The sequence below is a fragment of the Callorhinus ursinus genome, unplaced genomic scaffold (assembly GCF_003265705.2).
Source record: "Callorhinus ursinus isolate GAN/ISIS: 27379988/994484 unplaced genomic scaffold, GSC_fseal_2.0 scaffold3, whole genome shotgun sequence".
In the NCBI taxonomy this organism is placed as follows: Eukaryota; Metazoa; Chordata; class Mammalia; order Carnivora; family Otariidae; genus Callorhinus; species Callorhinus ursinus.
Window position 1 is genome coordinate 64,568,185 of NW_027397065.1, and position 19,636 is coordinate 64,587,820.

The 19,636-nt window shown below is 40.9% G+C and overlaps 1 protein-coding gene across 2 annotated transcripts in view; it reads right to left on the bottom strand.

Moving 5' to 3' along the window:
• SLC1A3 (solute carrier family 1 member 3) overlaps positions 1 to 19,636 on the bottom strand; it is a 77,578-nt gene that overhangs the window by 12,075 nt on the left and 45,867 nt on the right. For both annotated transcript variants that reach the window (XM_073890991.1, XM_025867380.2), the window contains exons 4-5: positions 4,836 to 5,040; positions 2,785 to 2,827 (exon numbers count right to left, since the gene is read on the bottom strand). In XM_073890991.1, coding sequence (XP_073747092.1) covers positions 2,785 to 2,827; positions 4,836 to 5,040 — 248 coding nt within the window. The remainder of the gene's footprint in view (positions 1 to 2,784; positions 2,828 to 4,835; positions 5,041 to 19,636) is intronic.

A 19,636-nucleotide genomic window follows, 5' to 3' on the forward strand; every position in this document is an offset into this window, starting at 1 on the left:
GAATTAAAGAGTACACTTATCATGATGAGCACTGAATAATGTATAGAACTGTTGAATCACTATATGGTATACCTGAAATTAATATAACACTGTATGTTAACTAGATTTAGTTATTTATACACACACACACACACATATATTTATTGTTTATACATATACTAATTCTAGTATACTAGTATTAAAAAATTAGTGAAATTTAAAAAAAAATTAAAATCCAGAACAATGGCATTTCTGACAATATCAAGGTGTTTCTGGTAATATCAATAGATGCTTGATTAATAGTTGAGGACAACAACCCAGTTCTCAAGTCTATAAAGGAATTTCTCTTCTTACTCAAGTTAGTCTTTTCCCAACAGCTTCTGCATAGATGTCCCAGACAGAAGACACAGAGTATGTAACTGCGACCATATAAAACAATTAAGCCCATCCATCTAAGATTTTAATGACAGTAGAATTCCTAGCCTTTATGTTGATAGTAGTAAAGGATCAGAGAGTAATGATGTACGGATGTTGACTGGATCTACAGTCTAGGGGAAGAACGCGCAGCTGTACATGAAGTGCTGGGCCATTTCTCTACCAAGAGTGAATGGGAGACTTCTTTGTCCAGTGGGATCTCTAAAGCAAACAAAATAAAATTCCAACCCCATGGAGGCCCTCAAACAAGGACGTGGCGAGCTGTCAATATTATGGACACATCCCTGAACAATCACTGATACTGCTGGTAATTCTAAGTAACAAAGAAACTGGCCCGTTTTGGTCTCCTGTTCCAGTCAGCTCTCAAATCTCTATTTCATTTGGATGCTTAGGCATTTTATGGATTGTCTAGGGTAGAGTTCCCATCCTGATTAGTCTTTCCTATGGCTCTAACTCTTTCCCCTTAGACACAGTTTGTAGCCTACAGAAATTGCAACCTCATTTGCATTCTGGTCTAAGACAAATAGATCTGGGAGGATACATTTGCTTCCCTTTCAAAATCCTGTAAATGCAATCCAAAACCAAATACAATAAATCTGCTCGAGTCAGCACTTTCCCCGGTGCTGCTAGAAATCAGCATTTTTGATGTTGCCCAGTGCCAACTGACTGACTAGAATAGTCAGCCCCATGGTACTGGGGTTGGCTGGTTGGATTGAAAGGGGTTTATTATTTATGGTTATTGCAGGTTTTGAATAAAGAAAGTTTGATTTTGGCTTCTTAGACTTTTTTTTTTTTTAAAGAGAGGATTCTGTTTTAATTTTGCAGTGTGTGCACACATTACCTATTAAAAATAGTCTATAACATGTGGTATGTCAAGGGTATGTGCTATGGTGAGCGCTGTGAATTGTGTAAGACTGTTGAATCACAGACCTGTACCTCTGAAACAAATAATACATTGTATGTTAAAAAAAAAAAAAAGAAGAAGAAGATAGCAGGAGGGGAAGAGTGAAGGGGGGGAAATCGGAGGGGGAGACGAACCATGAGAGACTATGGACTCTGAAAAACAAACTGAGGGTTCTAGAGGGGAGGCGGGTGGGAGGATGGGTTAGCCTGGTGATGGGTATTAAAGAGGGCACGTTCTGCGTGGAGCACTGGGTGTTATATGCAAACAATGAATCATGGAACACTACATCAAAAACTAATGATGTAATGTATGGTGATTAACATAACATAATAAAAAATAAAAAAAACAAAACAAAAAAAATAAAAATAGTCAATAAAAATTTAAAAAAAAAGGTGGGGGAACCATAGGGTGACTTGAATGTATAAAAGTTAGTCCTCCATGGGGTTGGAGTTTTATTTTGTTTGCTTTAGAGATCCTAAGCAAAAGGGTTAGGGAATTACAACTAGGGCGAAATGACACCATCTGGAGAAATGTCCAGGAACTATTATTTAACCCAGAATGTCTAACTGTTTTCCTTTTAATACTTTGGGCAACAAAGCTTTTTTATTCAGGTGAAGTTAGAATGAACTTTACCCCCTAACAGTAAAGTTGTATTATTAACACAGAGAGCCAAGCATTGCACGTATATGGGCTAAGAGGAATTGGACCTCACTATAGCCTCCAGGCGGGTGTTTCATCCCTTTCCAGGAAGCAGAATGTAGGAGCAGAAAAAGGATAGAATTTGGAGTCACACAATGGTTCTGAATTCTGGATCTACCATTTATTACTTGTGAGATCTTGTGCCTATTAAATACTCCTTCTGAATTATCATCGATGAGTTGCCTCATCAATGAAATGAAGACAATGATACCCATCCCATTCATGTGAGGACCAAATGTAACATTAGTGCTTGGCACACAGCAGGCATTCGAGAAATGATGATGCCATTTCTGATATGGTTCCTCCTTTAGAATCCATAAGGCCCTTAATAGACTTTTAAACAACAACCTACTGATTTTTTAAATTAAACCCAGAAACTTGAATAATATCCCTAATCTTTAAAGCAAGTTGAAAATGTGTCTTATACTGGAGTTGGTTTGCTTGGTGGGCTTTTGTGTGTGGAATGTGGGGGAGCATAGAGAGGGAGGGAGTGTCCTGATTGGCCTTCTTAATAATTAACAGAGACTCAGTGAGTTTTTTTGTATGCAAGACTTAGAGTATCTGGCAACTAATTACCTTCAAAACAAGGTAAGACCTCCCCACCCCCTTCAAATTCCTCAGAAAACCCTAGTGCTTTCCATCTGGTTGGCAAAAGAGTGTTTCTTATTGCAGAGAAATGGAAAAAAAAAATAAACAAGAGGGTCCCACTCTGTGTGGTAGGCCAAAGAGGAATTTCAAAAGTGATTTAGTGGCTATAGAGTGTTTACCTGTTTAAAGCAGGCTTCCACCAGATTTGGAGGGAACATATTCCTGCAAAGAAAATAATGGTCATTTGAAAAATTTCTCAAATAATAAGTTTGCTTCGTAAATACTTTTTCATTGTGTCCAAGGTAAAGATTGTATTGAACTAAGCAGCAAATGGATAAAAAGAAAGGTTTTGGTGGATTTTATGACTTGAAGTGGGACATACGGTTATCCCTATGTGGGGCCCACGTTCTTCTTTTTCAGGGAAGTCGCAAATTCAACTCATCTGTCCTTTTGTCAGACAATGGGATTTTTAAATTTGGTCATTATCTCGTCAAATCCTGCTCCCAGGAAGAACCAAAGTGAGAATGGAAACACCTTTGGTTATAAACATTCTGGTTAATTGAGGTGTTATTTAATAGTGGCCCTTTTGATATTGTGCCATGTGTCCAGGGACCAAATGTTCTGAATCAAATGTCATGGTCAGACTGTGGAATTTTGTTCTCCATAAAGTCCTCCCAAAGGCCAGCTGGGGGATGGGATATTGACTCCGAATTGCTGGAGCTTTTGAGGCTCTTTGGTGACCAATGGAAATATGGTTCACAAAATTTAAAATTGTGGTCCATGTGGCAAGGTTTGTCACTTTCTTAGAGCAGTGTTTTGAGTTCATGGTGGAGGGGGCCACAATCTAGCTGCAGAGTCTCTAACCAGCTGTGTGAACTTGGCCAAGTCACTACACCCATTTAGGTCTCTGCTGATTTATCTGTTGAAGAGGAGATTGGAATAAACTATCATTAGGGCTCCAAGGTTGAAGACTTTGGGCCAAGGAGACATGGCCCAGGAAGTTGCAGAGCCTGAGATTCCAGCAGTTGTGGGCTATCAAAGTCATGTTTTAAGGTCATCAACTCTTGTCCCTTTTCTTCTCACTGCCTAGACAATCCTGTTTCCTTTTCCTTCCTATCTATGCTCTCTGGGTCTGTTTATATAAATCTTGATAGAAATGTGAGTTCAGGAGATGTCAGGAAAAATACTCGAGCCAAATGACTAGTGGGGATAGGCTACTCACACACCTACCACTGGGGCAAGGAGAGGCAGAAACATATAGCACTCTGATGGGCCAACCAGACTTGGGGTGACAAGATCCCAATTCTTCAAACAAGGAGTAGAAATTATACAGAAAGAGAATATAATAAAATACTCCTAACCTAACCTACCTGATGGTAAAGTTCATGGAAAAAATGGTGAAAAGCCTTACAGCTTCCTATTGCTGGTGGTGCTTCACCATCCCTTGTAGGTTCCCTTAACCCTGCCTGTACCTTTCCAAACCCCTTTCGCTGATTCTTTTGAATATGCAATATGCTTCCTGCCAGGATCTGACTGACGCAAGGACAGGTGTGTAGAGAGGGCGAGCAGGAAGGTGCCGGGATCCGCCTCTGGTTTACTTCACAGTTCTGTGTGAGATGACTCTACCATCAAGTCTGTTTCAAGTATTAGATAAGACTCATTTGCAATCAGTGTCTGGTTTGTACACAAAACAATGCTAAAGAAGCCATCCTTTAATCCTTTATTGCTGGTCTGCCAAATCCTTTCTTCATGACTAGTAGAAAAGGAAGACCTTAGAATGGGTATGATCAGATGATCCTTAAAGTCCTTTCTGGACAGAAACTGTCGTGCCTAACGGATGATGATACAGATGACAAGTTCTGCATTAAAAGAGTCCAATCAACAGGCTATAGTTGAATAAAAACTAGCCTTAAACTGCAAGACAGTAGGGTAAGACTTATTAATATTCCCAGGTAAGCTGCACAGCGGAGAGAACTGAGTGATCAGATTCTGAATCCTAAAAGCAAGGCGCTCAAAATCAACATCCCCTCTCTGCCCTTCTCACCTCTTTCCCATTAGATTAGAAAACAAAACCTGTAACTTCTGTTAGAAAGAAGTAAAAATGTGACCTTCATTTCAAGCCCCGCAAGGCTGGTTGAGTTAGACAACTATTCTGCAGTCTGACTAGCTGCCCAAAAAGCGAGGCTGGGTGTCAAAATATATCCAAAGGGGTGGGCTTGCAAGGACATACCTGATCAAGTCCAGGAAGGCGTCTGCAGCAGTCACTTGAACAATTTTGCCTTCTCTGTGCATGTTTTCCTTTGTGCCCTTCCCGGGATGGATGATGATGACAATGATTATGCCAATCACCACAGCAATGATGGTTGTAGTCATGTAATAGACTACCGCTCGCATTCCCATCTTCCCTGACGCCTTACTATCTAGGGCCGCCATTCCTGGTGAAGGCAAACAGAAGGAGATTTTCAGGAAGTCAGTCCAAAGAAGTCTCCAGAGGAAGGTAACGGGGACAGTAATTCCTTCTACACCCCCTTACCCTCATTCCACCCAGCAATGGGATTTTTACATAAGTTATGAGAACTTGGCATCAGATTTCATCAGGGCATCATAAAAGGTGAAGGAAAAAAGCCAAAGAACGGCCAGTCATCAGCCATGGCAGCAAACATCTGATCACCTGTTTCCTGACTCAAGAGTTGATTTCACGTGGCTCTCTAATGATTTAAAAGGGCAATCAAATTCTTTCCTAGGTTATTACTGGTTCGGGAAGCTATGAGTGTAAATAGTGAGTAGTGTGTGTGTGTGTATCTGTAGATGAAGAGATGCTCAAAAAAAATTTCTGGCAGGATAACCTGAGCATATCTCAAGTCACTGTGGTGACTCACACGGATAAACTGGCATTAAATTATTTTAAAAGACTTATTATTTTATATGTGTACTTGGGAGTCTTTTCTTTGATGTTTTTACGCAAAATGTAAGCCATTATTCTGATCACCTAACAACTTATCATCAATTTGCATTTAAATTAGCCATTGGATTATAAAACCAAAGTTCTCAAATAGTTTCTCTGTGGTTTCATTTCATCTCATCTCAACAAAATTAAAAAAAAAATTCTCTTTTTTGGTGGGGTTCTTCTCATGTTTCCACCTTCTCCCCTGGGCATGGAGTACCTCATCTCATGTTAAACATCTTCGCCCTCTCGTTTTCAGAACATCTTCAAAGTCTACCTCCGGCGAGGTGTTATCCTAGGTAAAAAAGGAGGTGTGACTTTCAAGATTTCCCTTCCTGCTCTAGCAAACGGAACATATCTTAATGTCTCTTGGGGTGGTAAAAAATTGGAAATGACACAAACCCCTCAGAAGATTAGATTATACACAGACCTGTAGCCCTGAAACAAATAATACATTATATGTTAATTAAAAAAAGATTAGATTATAATAATATGGGCTCTGCTGTTTCATTAGCTATTTCTTCACTTTTCTTCTTTCTTTCCCTTCCCTAATCTCATGGAAACACTAAAATCCAAGGATAGTATAATCCAATCATAACTAAGGGACTATTTTCTTTACTATTTAAAAATTGCATTTTTATAAATGTATTAGAAGGTAATACTGTACTCCAATGATCAGTATCAGATTCTAATAGTGATTTAATCTTTTAGGTAGTGACTCTGTTCATATCAACATATTTAGAGTAAGGTAAAATATTAAAAAAAAAATAGTATCCATGATTGGGCTGGGTTTGCCCCCAAGATGTGATATAATGGTAATTCCCATGAGAATTGAAGCCAGGGCTTTCAATTTATAATTTCATTTATATTTGAATCATCTCATTCATAATTTTCATAATAAGCACTTACTTAGTACCTGATATGTTCTTATTTTTAACAACAACCCATAACACAGATTAAAAACCACTTAAGGGACTAAGGTCTTAGTCAACACCAAGTAAAATGGAGTGGGTACTTGAACTTTGCTCTTATGTCACTAATTTTCATATACTTTCTGCCCCTGAGGAGACCAACTGCAGCTCCCACAAAGGAGGCCAACTTTGGCTTTAATGCATGAACTTAGCTTCTCTTACCCTTGCCCTGGGTTTCTTGAAACCCAGGGCTAAGTATCCATTTACTGGGATGGTGCCACTTCAACACTTTGCCAACCTTAAAAATGGGCTAATCTGTTCTCAAATGTCCCATCCCCCCATTTTCATCCCCAGGTCTGAATCACATCTCAAATATCTTGGCTTCCTGCACTTGCAATAATTTCTCTCAGAAGGGGCCCACTCTTTTTCCCATTATTGCCTGAGCTTGTCACCACTGAAGCCTGAAATTCTTCGGCGGCGAGTGGTGTGGGCACAATAGGCCGGATATCTCTGCTAGGGGTTACGAGGCAGCAGTATTTTCTTCCTCCGAGATGCTTTTTTTCCCTCTCGCCTTCTATTCTGTGGTGCTGTTCCGTTCTCACGCCAAGTCTTCTCTGACGCTCCTGCCCACTACTCCCGACCTATAGCTATTCAGAGAGAGCGCTAAGTGGTCAAGGCAGAGCACTGGAAACCAAAGTGGCAAACAAAGGAGGAGGCCTAAATCTCCCTCCCTCCCACTGTGGGGGTAGGGATGGGGGGAGTTATCCCAGAGTCCACAGCTACAAGGCTATCAACTCGAAGAAACAAAGATTCTTATTTATAGGATTTTTTTTATTTTAAAAAATGAAAACCAATATGAAAGTATTTTCTCCACACCTTTAAATTCTGAAATAGCTGAAGACAACCACCAAGGCATTGTTTTTAGCAGTGAGCCCAGAAGGAGAATTGATAGTCAAATGAGAGGCCTCACCAACCTCTACATATTGACCCTTCTCCTTTGCAAGAGAATAAAGCAACAGCTGCTATTATTTCAGCCAAGGAAGGAGGGGTGTGTGTGGGGTAGGGTGGAGTATCGTCATGAACCAATTCTCCATGTAGGTCCGTTCCCGAGAGGGGGCCCTGGTGTCCCACATGGGCTGCTTGCCTACCTCTGTCCCTGGTCCTCCAAGCCCTCCTCCCCACCTGCCAACTCTGACCACTCCCCTCTTCTCTGACACAGGCTCGTAAAACTAAAGGGACCACCACGAACAAGGTCACACACTGTCGTGAGGGCAAGAACAGGATGGATGTGGACAATCTGCCAGACACAGGGCCTGAAAGAGAATGGTCCTGATAATGGTGGAACCAGGAAAATGGAGGACGAACTCCGGAAGACAAAACCTAAGGTGAGCAATGTCTCTCTTCCTCTCCTTAACTTCCCTTCCTCTCTTGCTCTCCGTTACTCAAACCCAGTGACCATCTCTGTGCCCTAGCTTCGCAAAATCCGAGACAAAGCTCTACGCCAGACTACACACAAATGTCAGAGTGTCTGGGGGCGAGGGAAAAGTACTAAATCACTTTGTGGAAAAGGGAACTTTGGCAGGAAGGGCCCTAAATATTTGGGAAGGGAAGATTTTAATTGAGCCTTGTCACTTCAAAATGGAAGAAAAGGGCACCGGGGCAGGGGAGACAGGCGGTCACTTGGGTGTGTAGGTACTGATGGGAGTGTGTTACAACAACTATGTGTTTGTCTAAACATACATTGGAGAAACACATTCCAGAGCAAGTAGTAAAGATAATGATCTAGGCTGGTCTCTTTTTCTTCATTTGATCTGGGTTTAGCTAAACCAGACCCATTCAAGACATCTTGACATCTTTATTATGAAAACAATCTGCCATCAGAATTGAGACCCTCTTGAAACCCAAGAAATACTATATTGCACAATTGCTACAAGTACCCGGGCTGGTCTTCCAATTATAATGACATGTTTGTTATGTTTATATGTTTTATATATTTTGAGTTAACCTTTGTGCTAGTTCCCTAATTTGCTCACAAAATCCCACCCCCAATCAATGGCACATACTCATCTAATTTCATGACAACTGGAGGTTGTAGATGTCACTGATATCATTTTAAAGGTGAAGATACACAAGAGCAGAGAAGTTAAGTAACTTGTCCAGTGTTGCACAGCTAGCAAATGGCAGTGGCAGAATTCGAACCTGCACTCCCAAGGGATCACCCTTTCCCCCTATACCTCTCTTTTAATGGACAGGCTGGAGGAAAATTCCATGGCGGTAGATAACTGAAAAAAACTCTAGCACATTACTCAGCATTCCCTACCTTCAGAGGAAGTGCATTACACTGGTCACCAGAAGGACTAACTAGAGAACTAACCAATTAGTACAAATTTCTCATCATTTCTAGAAAAACAGCCAAGAGCATGTTCTAATGGAGCATGGAGGATCACGGATACTTGCTGGCTGTGGGTACATGAATCTTACTTTCCTTTCTAAAAACCAACCCATCAAAACCAGTCATCAAGGAAGCAATCCATCGATCATTTCATGTTCACCGATGAGTTAAGCATCTAAAAGGGGTTAAACAGACATTTTTTAGAATGTAAAAGATAAAGACTTTGCTTCAGAAACCTGGGTATTTTAGGCAGCAGTCACTTTGAAGAGAGAGGAAGGAAGAGAAGAGGGTTTCTTAATGCATATAGGCAAAGATGCATTTACTTCTTTATAAAAACAGTCTTTTGGTAATCAGTTTGGCATTAACAAATACGTACAACATTTGTGGGTTTTTGCAGGGATGGAGTAGGGAGGGAGGGTCTCATAAATATGTAAGTGGAACTCTCTAAGTCTGTATTGTAAATTAGATTTCTTTTGGTATAATATTTGGTATGACTTCTTGGATAAATGAAATACACATTCAGAGAAGTATAAAAGGATAACATATAAATAATGTCAGGTTCTTTCTTATTTGCATGGATTTTATTCTCCCATCTGCTAAAAATCCATGTCTTACCCATTCATGTGTTTTACTCCACTTCCCCCAATAATTCTTGTCTCTGGTTTTGAAAACTGAAATTTAAGGACGAATCCTTCTGTGATGAATTGTCTTTCTACTCATTCTCATGGTGTTTCATTGTTCTTCCAGGGACTGGACCAGGCCCAGAAAGAACAGAAAATCAGCAACTGCTGATTCAAGAATATTGTCTGTTTCGGTTTTTGTTTTATTTTAGAGGCACTCCTTCTCCACAATGGGCTTCTCAAATGCTCATGTAATGAAAGCCGCCTGTTCTCCATCCTCCTAGAATTTCAAGATGGGCAAACTTACAACAAGGAAGTCAAGGATGAGCTCCAGCATGTCATTTCACTGTAAGGTGCTGATTTTTTTTAAGGAAAGTTAAATTCTAAAAATACAATATACTTCCTATTTACAGATTGAAAAATGAACTCTTGTATCCTAAAGCAACTGCCCACTGCTGGAGGAAAGGGCACACTGGAACCCTCAGAAAGGACGGTGAGCAGAGGGTCAAAAAGCTCAGAGGAGAGGGAGGGAAGGGAGCGGGGGGGGGGGGCGCGGGGAGCAGTGGAAGGAGCAAGCATATAATAAATCATTTTAAATCTGTCTAAAACTATATTACGTTTTTCTTCACTAAAATATTTTCTTCTGGCCCCTTTATAGACTTGATCGTAAAACAAGTAAAGTTCTATGATTCTATGGGTTGTAGAACAGAAGAATCTTTCAAAGTTAGGTTTGCTAATGATTGTATCACAATTTTGAATCACAATTAATAAGCAGGATACAGCCTCAGAACTTAATCTCAAAGACAATAGTTAAACTACTTAAGGCCAACCTCAGGCATTTTTGGAAATGTATTCTTTTTTTTTTTTTTGCTCAGCGATTAAGAGTTTAGGCTCTGAGGTAAGAATACCTGGATTCCACTTCTGGCTCTGGTAGCTTATGACCTCTGTAAGCCTCTGTTTGCTCATCTGCAGTATGGGAATACTGACAGCCCTCTCACTGGCTTTTCACTGGCATTAAAGGGACTTCTGTTCCGAAAGCACTTAGCATAGAGCTTGGCACAGAGTAAGGATTCAACAAATGTTAGCTGTTATTATTAAGTAAGCAGAAAAGTAATAAACAAGCTATTCACTAAGTATTATTTGCCTTCTTTAAGCCTCCATTTCGTCTAGACAAGAAGCTAATAATATTTATACTGCAAGCTTAGGGAAAACTTACATGAAGAATCCAGACAAAGCAGGTTCTTGATAAATGCTACTTACTATCACTGTATGTCTCTCTTTACTAAAATTTTAGTGCCAAGAGAGCAGAGCCATATGTTTTATTCACTAATGTAGCATTAGTGGCTATAGAACGGTGCCTGTACAAGAAGGCACCCAAGAAATATTTGTTGAATAGTCATTCTTATCACCGCTGTTGTTGTTATGCTGGGGAGAGGCCACACACTTTTTTTTTTTTTTTAACATTTAGGTTAGGTTACTGTGAATTACAAGTACTAAAGTTGCTTCTGTTTAAAATACTCTGAAATTCGGATTTGTCAGTTTTAGTTGCTCTTCCCCCAATTAATCCAAAATCGGTTCATTCTATCTTGGAGAATGAGAGACAGCCCTGGTGGGGAAAGAGCGACTCAGCATCACCTGGAGTTTCATTTCCAGAGCTGGGCATGAGGGGTGGGGTGGGGAGGAGGTGTCACTCACAGCAAGGTGTCCGGGATGGTCAGGAAGGCAGAAGGCTGGCACACCTCTACTACTCACCACCAGGAGCACCCTCCCTCTTTCGCTTCCTTCTCTCTCTCCCACTCCTATATTATTTTCCCCCTTTTACTACCATGAGGCAGTCTCGCAGATGAGCCTATATAAGTAACTGCTGAAGTCCTATCCGTCCACACGTTAACAGAACTTTGAGTGAATAAGTGAAAAACACACCGAAGGGAATGGAAGAGCAGGATAGGGGTCTAACATGTGCTTATGATGCGGGTCATGAAATCAATTCAGTGGGTTATGACTAGTATTGTTTTTCATTAATGAAAGAGAACAGAACAGAAAATACTAAAGGGTAGCACCTGTGGTAAAGGTAAGAGTTTGTGAAACTTTTTTCAGCTGTGTGTATGTATTGTGTGTGGCTGGGTCACAATGTAAAATACATTTGTGTTTTTTTCCCTTTTTTTGGAGGAGCACCTAGATATGAATACACTTGTATTTTATCTGTAGGTTCTAGTAAAAAAAAGTAGTTTGCAAACACTGGTAGATACCCAGTTAATAGTAGCGGCTTTACAAAGGAACCATGAGCTATGGTCTCTCCTTCCTGTCATCCTTGCTTCCTATGACTTTGGACTGTCCACAGCACCCAAGGATTTATTTCACCTAGCTAGTAGAGACCAAGGAAATAAGGGGGCTGAAGTCTAATATCTGGTCAGTTGAGTTGAACAGAAATTCTGTAGACGTTGTAATGAGGGGAGAAGTTTGAGAATAGATTCGCTTCATGCAATTTTGAGCAAAGAGGCATTTACTTTAATCAGTGATTCTTAGTGAAGAAGAGTTAAACCATCTCCATAAGCAGATGAGAAAAATTTTGTGGAATTCACAGTCAGTTAAATCACAAGTATCTTCACAGAGGTTTTCGCCCTGGCTTAAATTTCCTTCCCATATAGCTGTTTATAATGTCACAAAACTTGATATTTCATTCGCCTATAATATCACTTAGTTTTATGAGGTTATATTGCATAAGAATGACAAAGAATCTTCTTTACGAATTTATTGCTTGTGATAGCATATAATTTGTCAGGCAAATTGATTTTTTAATTTGACCCTTAAAACTGTCAACAAAAATCTTTCTTCGAGTTCCACTGTTCACTAGTAAAACGAAGTGTGGAAAGACAAAAAAGAAACATTCTATTTTGAAAGACTGTTAAATAGAAAAATCCCAGGGGAGCAGACATATTATTAGTGGCATAAAAAGTCCCATAAATCACCCTTTATCCTCAGTCTGGTAGGACCAAGCACACAATCCCTTTTCTCTGGTTATTGCTGTCCTCCGAAAATGAACCCTCATATGGGGAAGCAGTGAGGGGAAACTGAGGCCCGACTTTAACTGCTGCTACCTCCGATATCAAAGAGCATCCAGTGGCCTCCTTGACCTTTGGGGTGGAGAATGTTTCTCCTGGGTTACCAGCTGGTGAGGTCCTCTGAGTGGTCAAGTTTGCTTTTTTCTACACTAGTCTTAACCATCCAACAGACTCTCATTACAGCCTACCACAGCCCTGCAGTCACTCCAGTGATGCGATCTGCCAGGGAACCCACCACGGGGACTTCCTCTCTCTCTCAGCCAAGGTCTCAAGAAAACCTCGGAAGAGCCAGCTCTGAGATTCACTTCTCAGGCACACAGCTGCCGGCGCAAGACCCACCAAGAGGTGATTTAGATACCCATTTACCCTTCACATCAGTCCATCCTTCGCTCACAGTATTGGAATGTGCTACACAATATGCTTTTCTGAAGAGGAACCAGGGAGTAATTCATCTTCTTTATGTGTGCTAAGCAGAGCAAGAGGGAGAGGCGAGCGGGACCCATGATGAGCTGGGGAGTAGTGATTAGTAACAGCTGACAGCCTCAGACCAAGACCCTTTCTTTGGCTACCTCATTGTAATAGCCGAGCACAAAGGAATGACTGTCCTCTCGCCAAGATTTAGAAACCCAGGACCGCAGAAAATAGCAGCTAAAAGAAAAAGCGTGGGTTGGGCCATGGAGACGAGGGGCTGATCAGACCAACTCTTGGTTTTACCTGTGAAGCTCGGCTTTGAAAAGAGACCTCTATCATGGGCAAAGATAAGATGTGCCAACACACAGTCGGCTGTCAACCAGCCCCCACCAGGACCACCGATGTGACCGGGGAAAGTAGGTGACTTCACTCACAGTAGAAAGACTGTGTGGGGAGCAGCAAATTGCTTCAGTTTAAAGAGAGGAAGTTCTTTGAGGGCCGGAGCTCCAGCCCCCTCTGCCCTTTTCCCCAAAGAATCATGACTTACAACCAACCACTGGATGAGTAGTTTGCAGTTTCTTTGCAAAGCAGCTCTCTTTACTTTGGGTTGAATTACTTGCTGTGGAAAAGACCTCTACGTTCTGGGTCCCATGCGACTTTCTTAGGAAGATGATGGTCAAGACAGCCTGTTTTCCAGCTGACAGAATGCTGAGCAGGACTGAATTCCACAACTGGGCCAGACTTGTCCAAAGTTAATCAAAAGGCATCTCAAGCTGACTGCAGAACATGTCAGACTCAAGGGGTTCCCTTTCTTCCCACGGAAGGCCTGTCCCTCACAGGAGAAAAGGAATTGAAAGCCTCATAGACATTGAAAGCAACACATGGACATTAAAAACCAATTCGACCTGGCCCCGATTCCCAGGAGAACAGTTGAGACAGGAGTGTGTCTCCACGCCCTGAAATGAGGCTGGGAAGCAGCAAAGATTCCTGGGGCCAAAGGAGCCATCCCCGCGGTTGCAACCCAGCATCCACCCCATTCCTTGCCATCAAAAGATTCTGGAACCATAAGCCAATCTGGGAACTTGGAAATGGACTGAGGTTAAGTTTGTGGCTTGAAACTGAAATTAACATACTTTAAAAAGATACATTTCTTATATAAAAAAAAGAAATGATTGAGGATAAAATGCGTTCCCTTCAGCTATTCTCTAAATTAAATCCAGGACATGGGATCTTATATACAATATACAAGAACAATTTTTTTTTTTTTTAATTTTACTCCACGTTCTGGCCAGTGAAGAGAGCATGCCATTGAAGTCTTTGGGGGACAGAGCTGGGGTTGATAGAGCTGGGATGATAGAAGGAGAGAGAAGAGGGAAAGCGTGGAATGGAGAAAAAGTTCAGTGGGTGCTTTTATCTCAGTCAGCATATTTCTTGGGCTGTGGCCAACACACCCCTTTTCAGTTCTGATTAATTTTCTCAGCATTTAAAACTTCATCAGTTGTTCTTATCTAATCTATAAAGGAATAGTCGCACCCAGGGAGTGGGAGATTATGCTCCCAGCTACCTGACCCGAACAATAAAGCAGTATCACTTCACTGAGTGAAAAAGACTGTCGCAAACTCTAGACGTGGTTGGCTTCCCTTACCTCTGCCTGAAGTGTAGTAAGAGAACATTTTCTCCCTGAAACAGGAAAAGCTGCATTTTTGGCCCCTGGGCCAAGGGCGACAATGGAACGGAGTTATTCCTCATATAGCCCACCAGGAATGGTGCGAGACTGTTGCAGCTTTTCCCTTCCCCTGAACAGGGAGTTGTTTCTGCTTATTCTACCTCAGTCTTGTAACACCTATGTATGTAGTTTCTATGTGCTTCTCAGTTTCATATTTTGATGCTTTTTTCAAGGGGTATTCAAAATTCCTGTAAGTTCTCCAAAGAAAACTACGGGCAGCCCTTTCTCTCCAACTCCACTTACCCCGAACAGACTTCAGGGATCCAGGAAAGTGGCAGAGACAGAAAGTGAAATGGTGTTTGGTTGAATTGAGACTGATGTTGCGTAGGTTGGATTGTAAAAATTATTCTTTAACTTGGAAAATGGGGATGGGGTGGATAACGATGCAATCGCCAGTGCTTGGGGAAAAAACAACTACTGGATGGGTCTTGAGTAAAATCTGGTAACAATAGATGGCAAAACACCCCCCAAACCAAAAAAAAACCCCCACAACAACCCCAAAAATCCACCACCAAAAAACCCATCAAAAAACGAGAGAGAGGGGAGTGAACTGGGGACATTGTTGTTAAAAAAGGGATAGGAGATAAAAGATTTATAAATAAGGTAAATGAAAGTAGGGTGCAAAACTGAATTCAAATGAATGATCTTTCTTTAAAAAAGATTTATTTGTTTGACAGAGAGAGAGAGCACAAGCAGGGAGAATGGGAGAGGGAGAAGCAGACTCCCCACTGAGCAGGGAGCCCAATGCAGGGCTTGATCCTGGGACTCTGGGATCATGACCTGAACCAAAGGCAGACGCTTAACCGACTGAGCCACCCAGGCGCCCCTCAAATGAATGATTTTAAATAGCCAGGGGCGCCTGGGTGGTTCAGTTGGTTAAGCATCTGCCTTCGGCTCAGGTCAGGATCCCAGCGTCCTGGGATCGAGCTCCCTCTGCCTGCCTGTCTGCCTACTTCTGATCTCTCTCTCCCTCTCTCTGTCAAATAAATAAATAAAATCTTAAAACACACACACACACACACACACACACACACACAAACAGCCACCACAGCCCCATCACAAATCATGGAAAGAGGCAGTAAGGTAGTGAAGTTATATTAAGGGTAACTTGTTTAACAGTGGCTATAGTCATAGCTTCTACAATTAAAATAGTTTCACTGATTCATGCGTTCATTCAACTTTTATGAAGGAACTTCTCAACGCTCCGGCCAAAGACATGATGGATGGGGCCCTCATGTATTTAGTATAATAAGTAAGATTGCAAAATATATTTTTGTGAAACAGCCCTGAACAAATAAAATGCATAAAATTATCCAGCAGCATGATTTGGAATGGAATTGGGAGGAAAAGCAGGAAATTTGTTGGTCTGTATTGGAAGGAAATAGTTGTAAAAAACTCTAGAGTTTACTTGGTTTGAATCCTGGCTCCCTCACTCATCAGCCTGTGACAGGTCAAAATATATAACCTCTCAGTGTCTCAGTAAATGAGGGATAATAATGGTTTACTTCATAGGGTCGTTCCAAGGATTAAATGAGTTTAACGTGTGATGCTTTAGTGTAATATCTGGTACATATAAGTTAGCCACAATGATGATGATGTGTTTGTTTTTGTTTTATAAAAATATTTTTAACTCTGAAGGGGTCCTTGGAACACGACTGTAAAATGTGAGAACTCAGTCCGTAAACTCTACCTTGCTAGGCACACGCTAAGGACTTCATCTCATTAAATCCTCCCAGGCTGGGATAACAATGGTCAATCCCCATTTACAGATTAGGAAACAGGGAGGTTCAATCACTTGCTCAGGATCACACAGTTAGTAAGTGGCATTGCTGGCATGTGAACTCAAGTCCTTCTGCCCCCAGAACCCCTGTTTAATCCCTACATCGATAGGTCTGGTGATTCTTTGTAAAATAAAGTCTCCTTTGCACTGGACTTAAATCAATTGTTGACTTGCATTTGATTCACCTAATAGGGGCTTCTGACAAAAGTCTGTCAAATTCATATTTGAAAGGATGCTATACATCCCAGCCAAAAACGATGGTGCAAATATTGAAAAGTAAAACACTGATGATGAGTGGCTACCGTCAAAGCACTAAAATCAGTCTGACATCTTATTGAACTGCGGAGTTCTAACATGCCGGCTTTATTCAGAAGTTGAATCAAAGAAGAAAGAAAGAACACTTAACCATTGGTAATTCCGCACTGCAAAGGTCTTGGGTAATTCCTAGAACTCCCACGTCTCTTGGCGAAGCTGCAGATTCCCCCACCCCCACCCCCATTTCCTTCAGAGTATCTGTTTAAATTAAACTTTCTCTGAGCCTAACCACAATGGTGCTCACCATCTCCTCAGCCAGCTCTTCACTGTTGGGTAGCTTTCAATTTTAAAACAGAAAGAAGCTCAGAAAGAAGCAAAATCTGGTTCCTTATAACCCTTTTCTCCTGAGATAAAACTTTCCTTCTGGAAGAGCACAAAGTGAGTCTGGTTCACATTTATCAGAGGGACCTTGGTCTTCTTTTCTCCAGACTAAAGACTCAACATTTCTCCAACTGATCCTTATGTATCATGACTTCCAGACATTTGCCAACCTGTAATACCTCCCATGGCCTACCAGTCAGTGCCCTCATACTCTGGTCCAAACCTTCTTTGCCCACTTTTATTGCCTGCTAAGACCTACCCCATTCTTCCAGGCAACTTAGTATATTCATCATTCCCTAGCCCAGCCTTGAGTTTTCCTGTCTCTACATCTTTGCTTTAAGGCTTCCTCTGCCCTCGTCCTCATTTCCTGTGGAAATCCTACCCTTGGTCCAGCCCCTGAATCCCCATAGCCCTTTCCTTGTGCTTTTTGGCTTCCTAGTCTGCTTTGTTCTACAGTCATGCGCGTACCTGTCCAGCTCTCCATTTACATTTTCAACTCCTTGAGGCTATAGACTGGCAATGTCTCTTCAAATCTTTATTCCCCACATCGGTTAGCATGTTGCCTGCCCCAAACAGGAGCCCAATAAACGTGTCTTAGATTGGATTCGACACCCTCTCAGTAGCTACTTTGCTTTGTCGAAGTCACTCTTGAATGTGCTCGGAATTAACAAATCACTCCCGGTGTAGTGTGTACCAGTGCAGAGGACGGTGAACTATTAATAATTATAACTGACTAGATTCATTCTTTTTTAGCCACCACATCCTATTGTTGGGTCATATTAAGCTTTTAGTCACATGAACTGGTGCCAAGCTCAGCCTTTCCCCATCCTGTAATTGCGCAAGTGCCTTTCGAATCTAAAAGCAGAAATATATATTTACTCCCCCCCCCCCAGCGCTCAAATTTATTGTGTTGGTTTCCACCCAGCACTGCAGCCAACTGAAGTCATTTTGAATTATGATCTTAGGCACATGTGGTAGCAGCCATTCTTTTGGGGTTTATGTCATCTGAAAACCCAATGTAGATGCCTCCTAGGTCTTTAAGTTTTTGATAAAAATATGAACAGGACAGAGCTTTTGTAAGAAGTACAACAGTGCTCTTCACTAGGTGTCCTTCCAGCTTGATACGGGGCCTTAAACACTCTTCAGGTGTGAATGTTCAGCCATTTTAAAATCGACTTTGCTATTTTATTAAGTCTTATTTTACTTTCAAAAGTATCACAGGAGACTCAAAACTTTTGAGAATGACCCAAACAAACAGTAACAGGAATTCCACAGCTAAATGTTATAGGAAGGGAGTATTTTCACAATATAAAGATTCCTCATAGTGCCTGGAACAAGCTGTTTTGTGGGAATAAAGTAAGCCCAACTTTAACTTTAGGAAACAACTCTCTTTTCCTAAAAGAATCAGTGGTATCAATCTAGAAAGGTATATACTGATAAATATCTTTTTTCTGCGAAATGGGAATGTAATATCATTTGAGTAAAGATATAAACACATCAAGAATTAGTGCAAACATAAGTTATTCATATGAGAAAGAAATAACATAATAATTATTTTAAGCTTCAGGAAAGTTTATTGGATAGTTCACTGGAAAAAAATTCTGGATGTGCTCTCCTGATCATCGAGAAGTTCCTTATTTGATTATATGCCTTTAATTCATCTTTGCTTTTACTCCTTCCATGGTAACACGTCAGCTTGTGATTTTCCAGGTTATAGCCTTTCCATTATAAATATACACGAAGGCCCATATTTATTGTTATACTCTCAGTGGCTAACACAGTAGGGACTCAATAGGTATTTGTTGAATGAATGATGACTGACATAGTCTGCAAATTCAGCAGGTAAGACTAAGCAAGTGTAGTCAACCCACAAATCAATGAGTTATTGAAGTAACATCTACTACAACACAAGCTCATTGCTGCAACCAGTGCTGGGATGCAGATGTACAAACAGTAGCTCCTATCCCTAATGGAGCAGACAAGTCATAGTCTCACCAAATAATCAAATGTTCAATCACACCTGACGTAAAAAGTTAAGTGCAAAGAATGGGAAAATTGTGGAAAATATTTAGTTCATGTGGAAAGAAGACTTTACCATAAGCTGTAAAATTAAGGCAATAGATGCACTTTAGTATTATAAATTGATCCAGTACAATCTAGAAGCCACACAATATTAGGGGCTGTGTGGCACTACAGAGAGGGGGTTTGAGTGACAAACGGATGTGAGTTTGAACACAGATTCAGCTCCTTGCTAGCAGGGAAAACTTGGGGACGTTTCCTTGTCTGTAAAATGGAGACAGTAATATTAGGATTTTGTAGAAGGGATAACAAGTATGTGTGTTCAATGCCTGGCATGTCTTTTATACTCAATAATTGTTAGCCATTATTATGGCAGGTAAAATAAAAAAATGTCAGTGACCAATCAAAGAATAAATAAATCTGCAATCCAGATGATCATTTTATGACTTCAAGGTGAGAGTAAACATGATTTGAATGACGATGTCAATGATCTCATACATTTTCAGCTTCAGATATAAGCTACACATTAT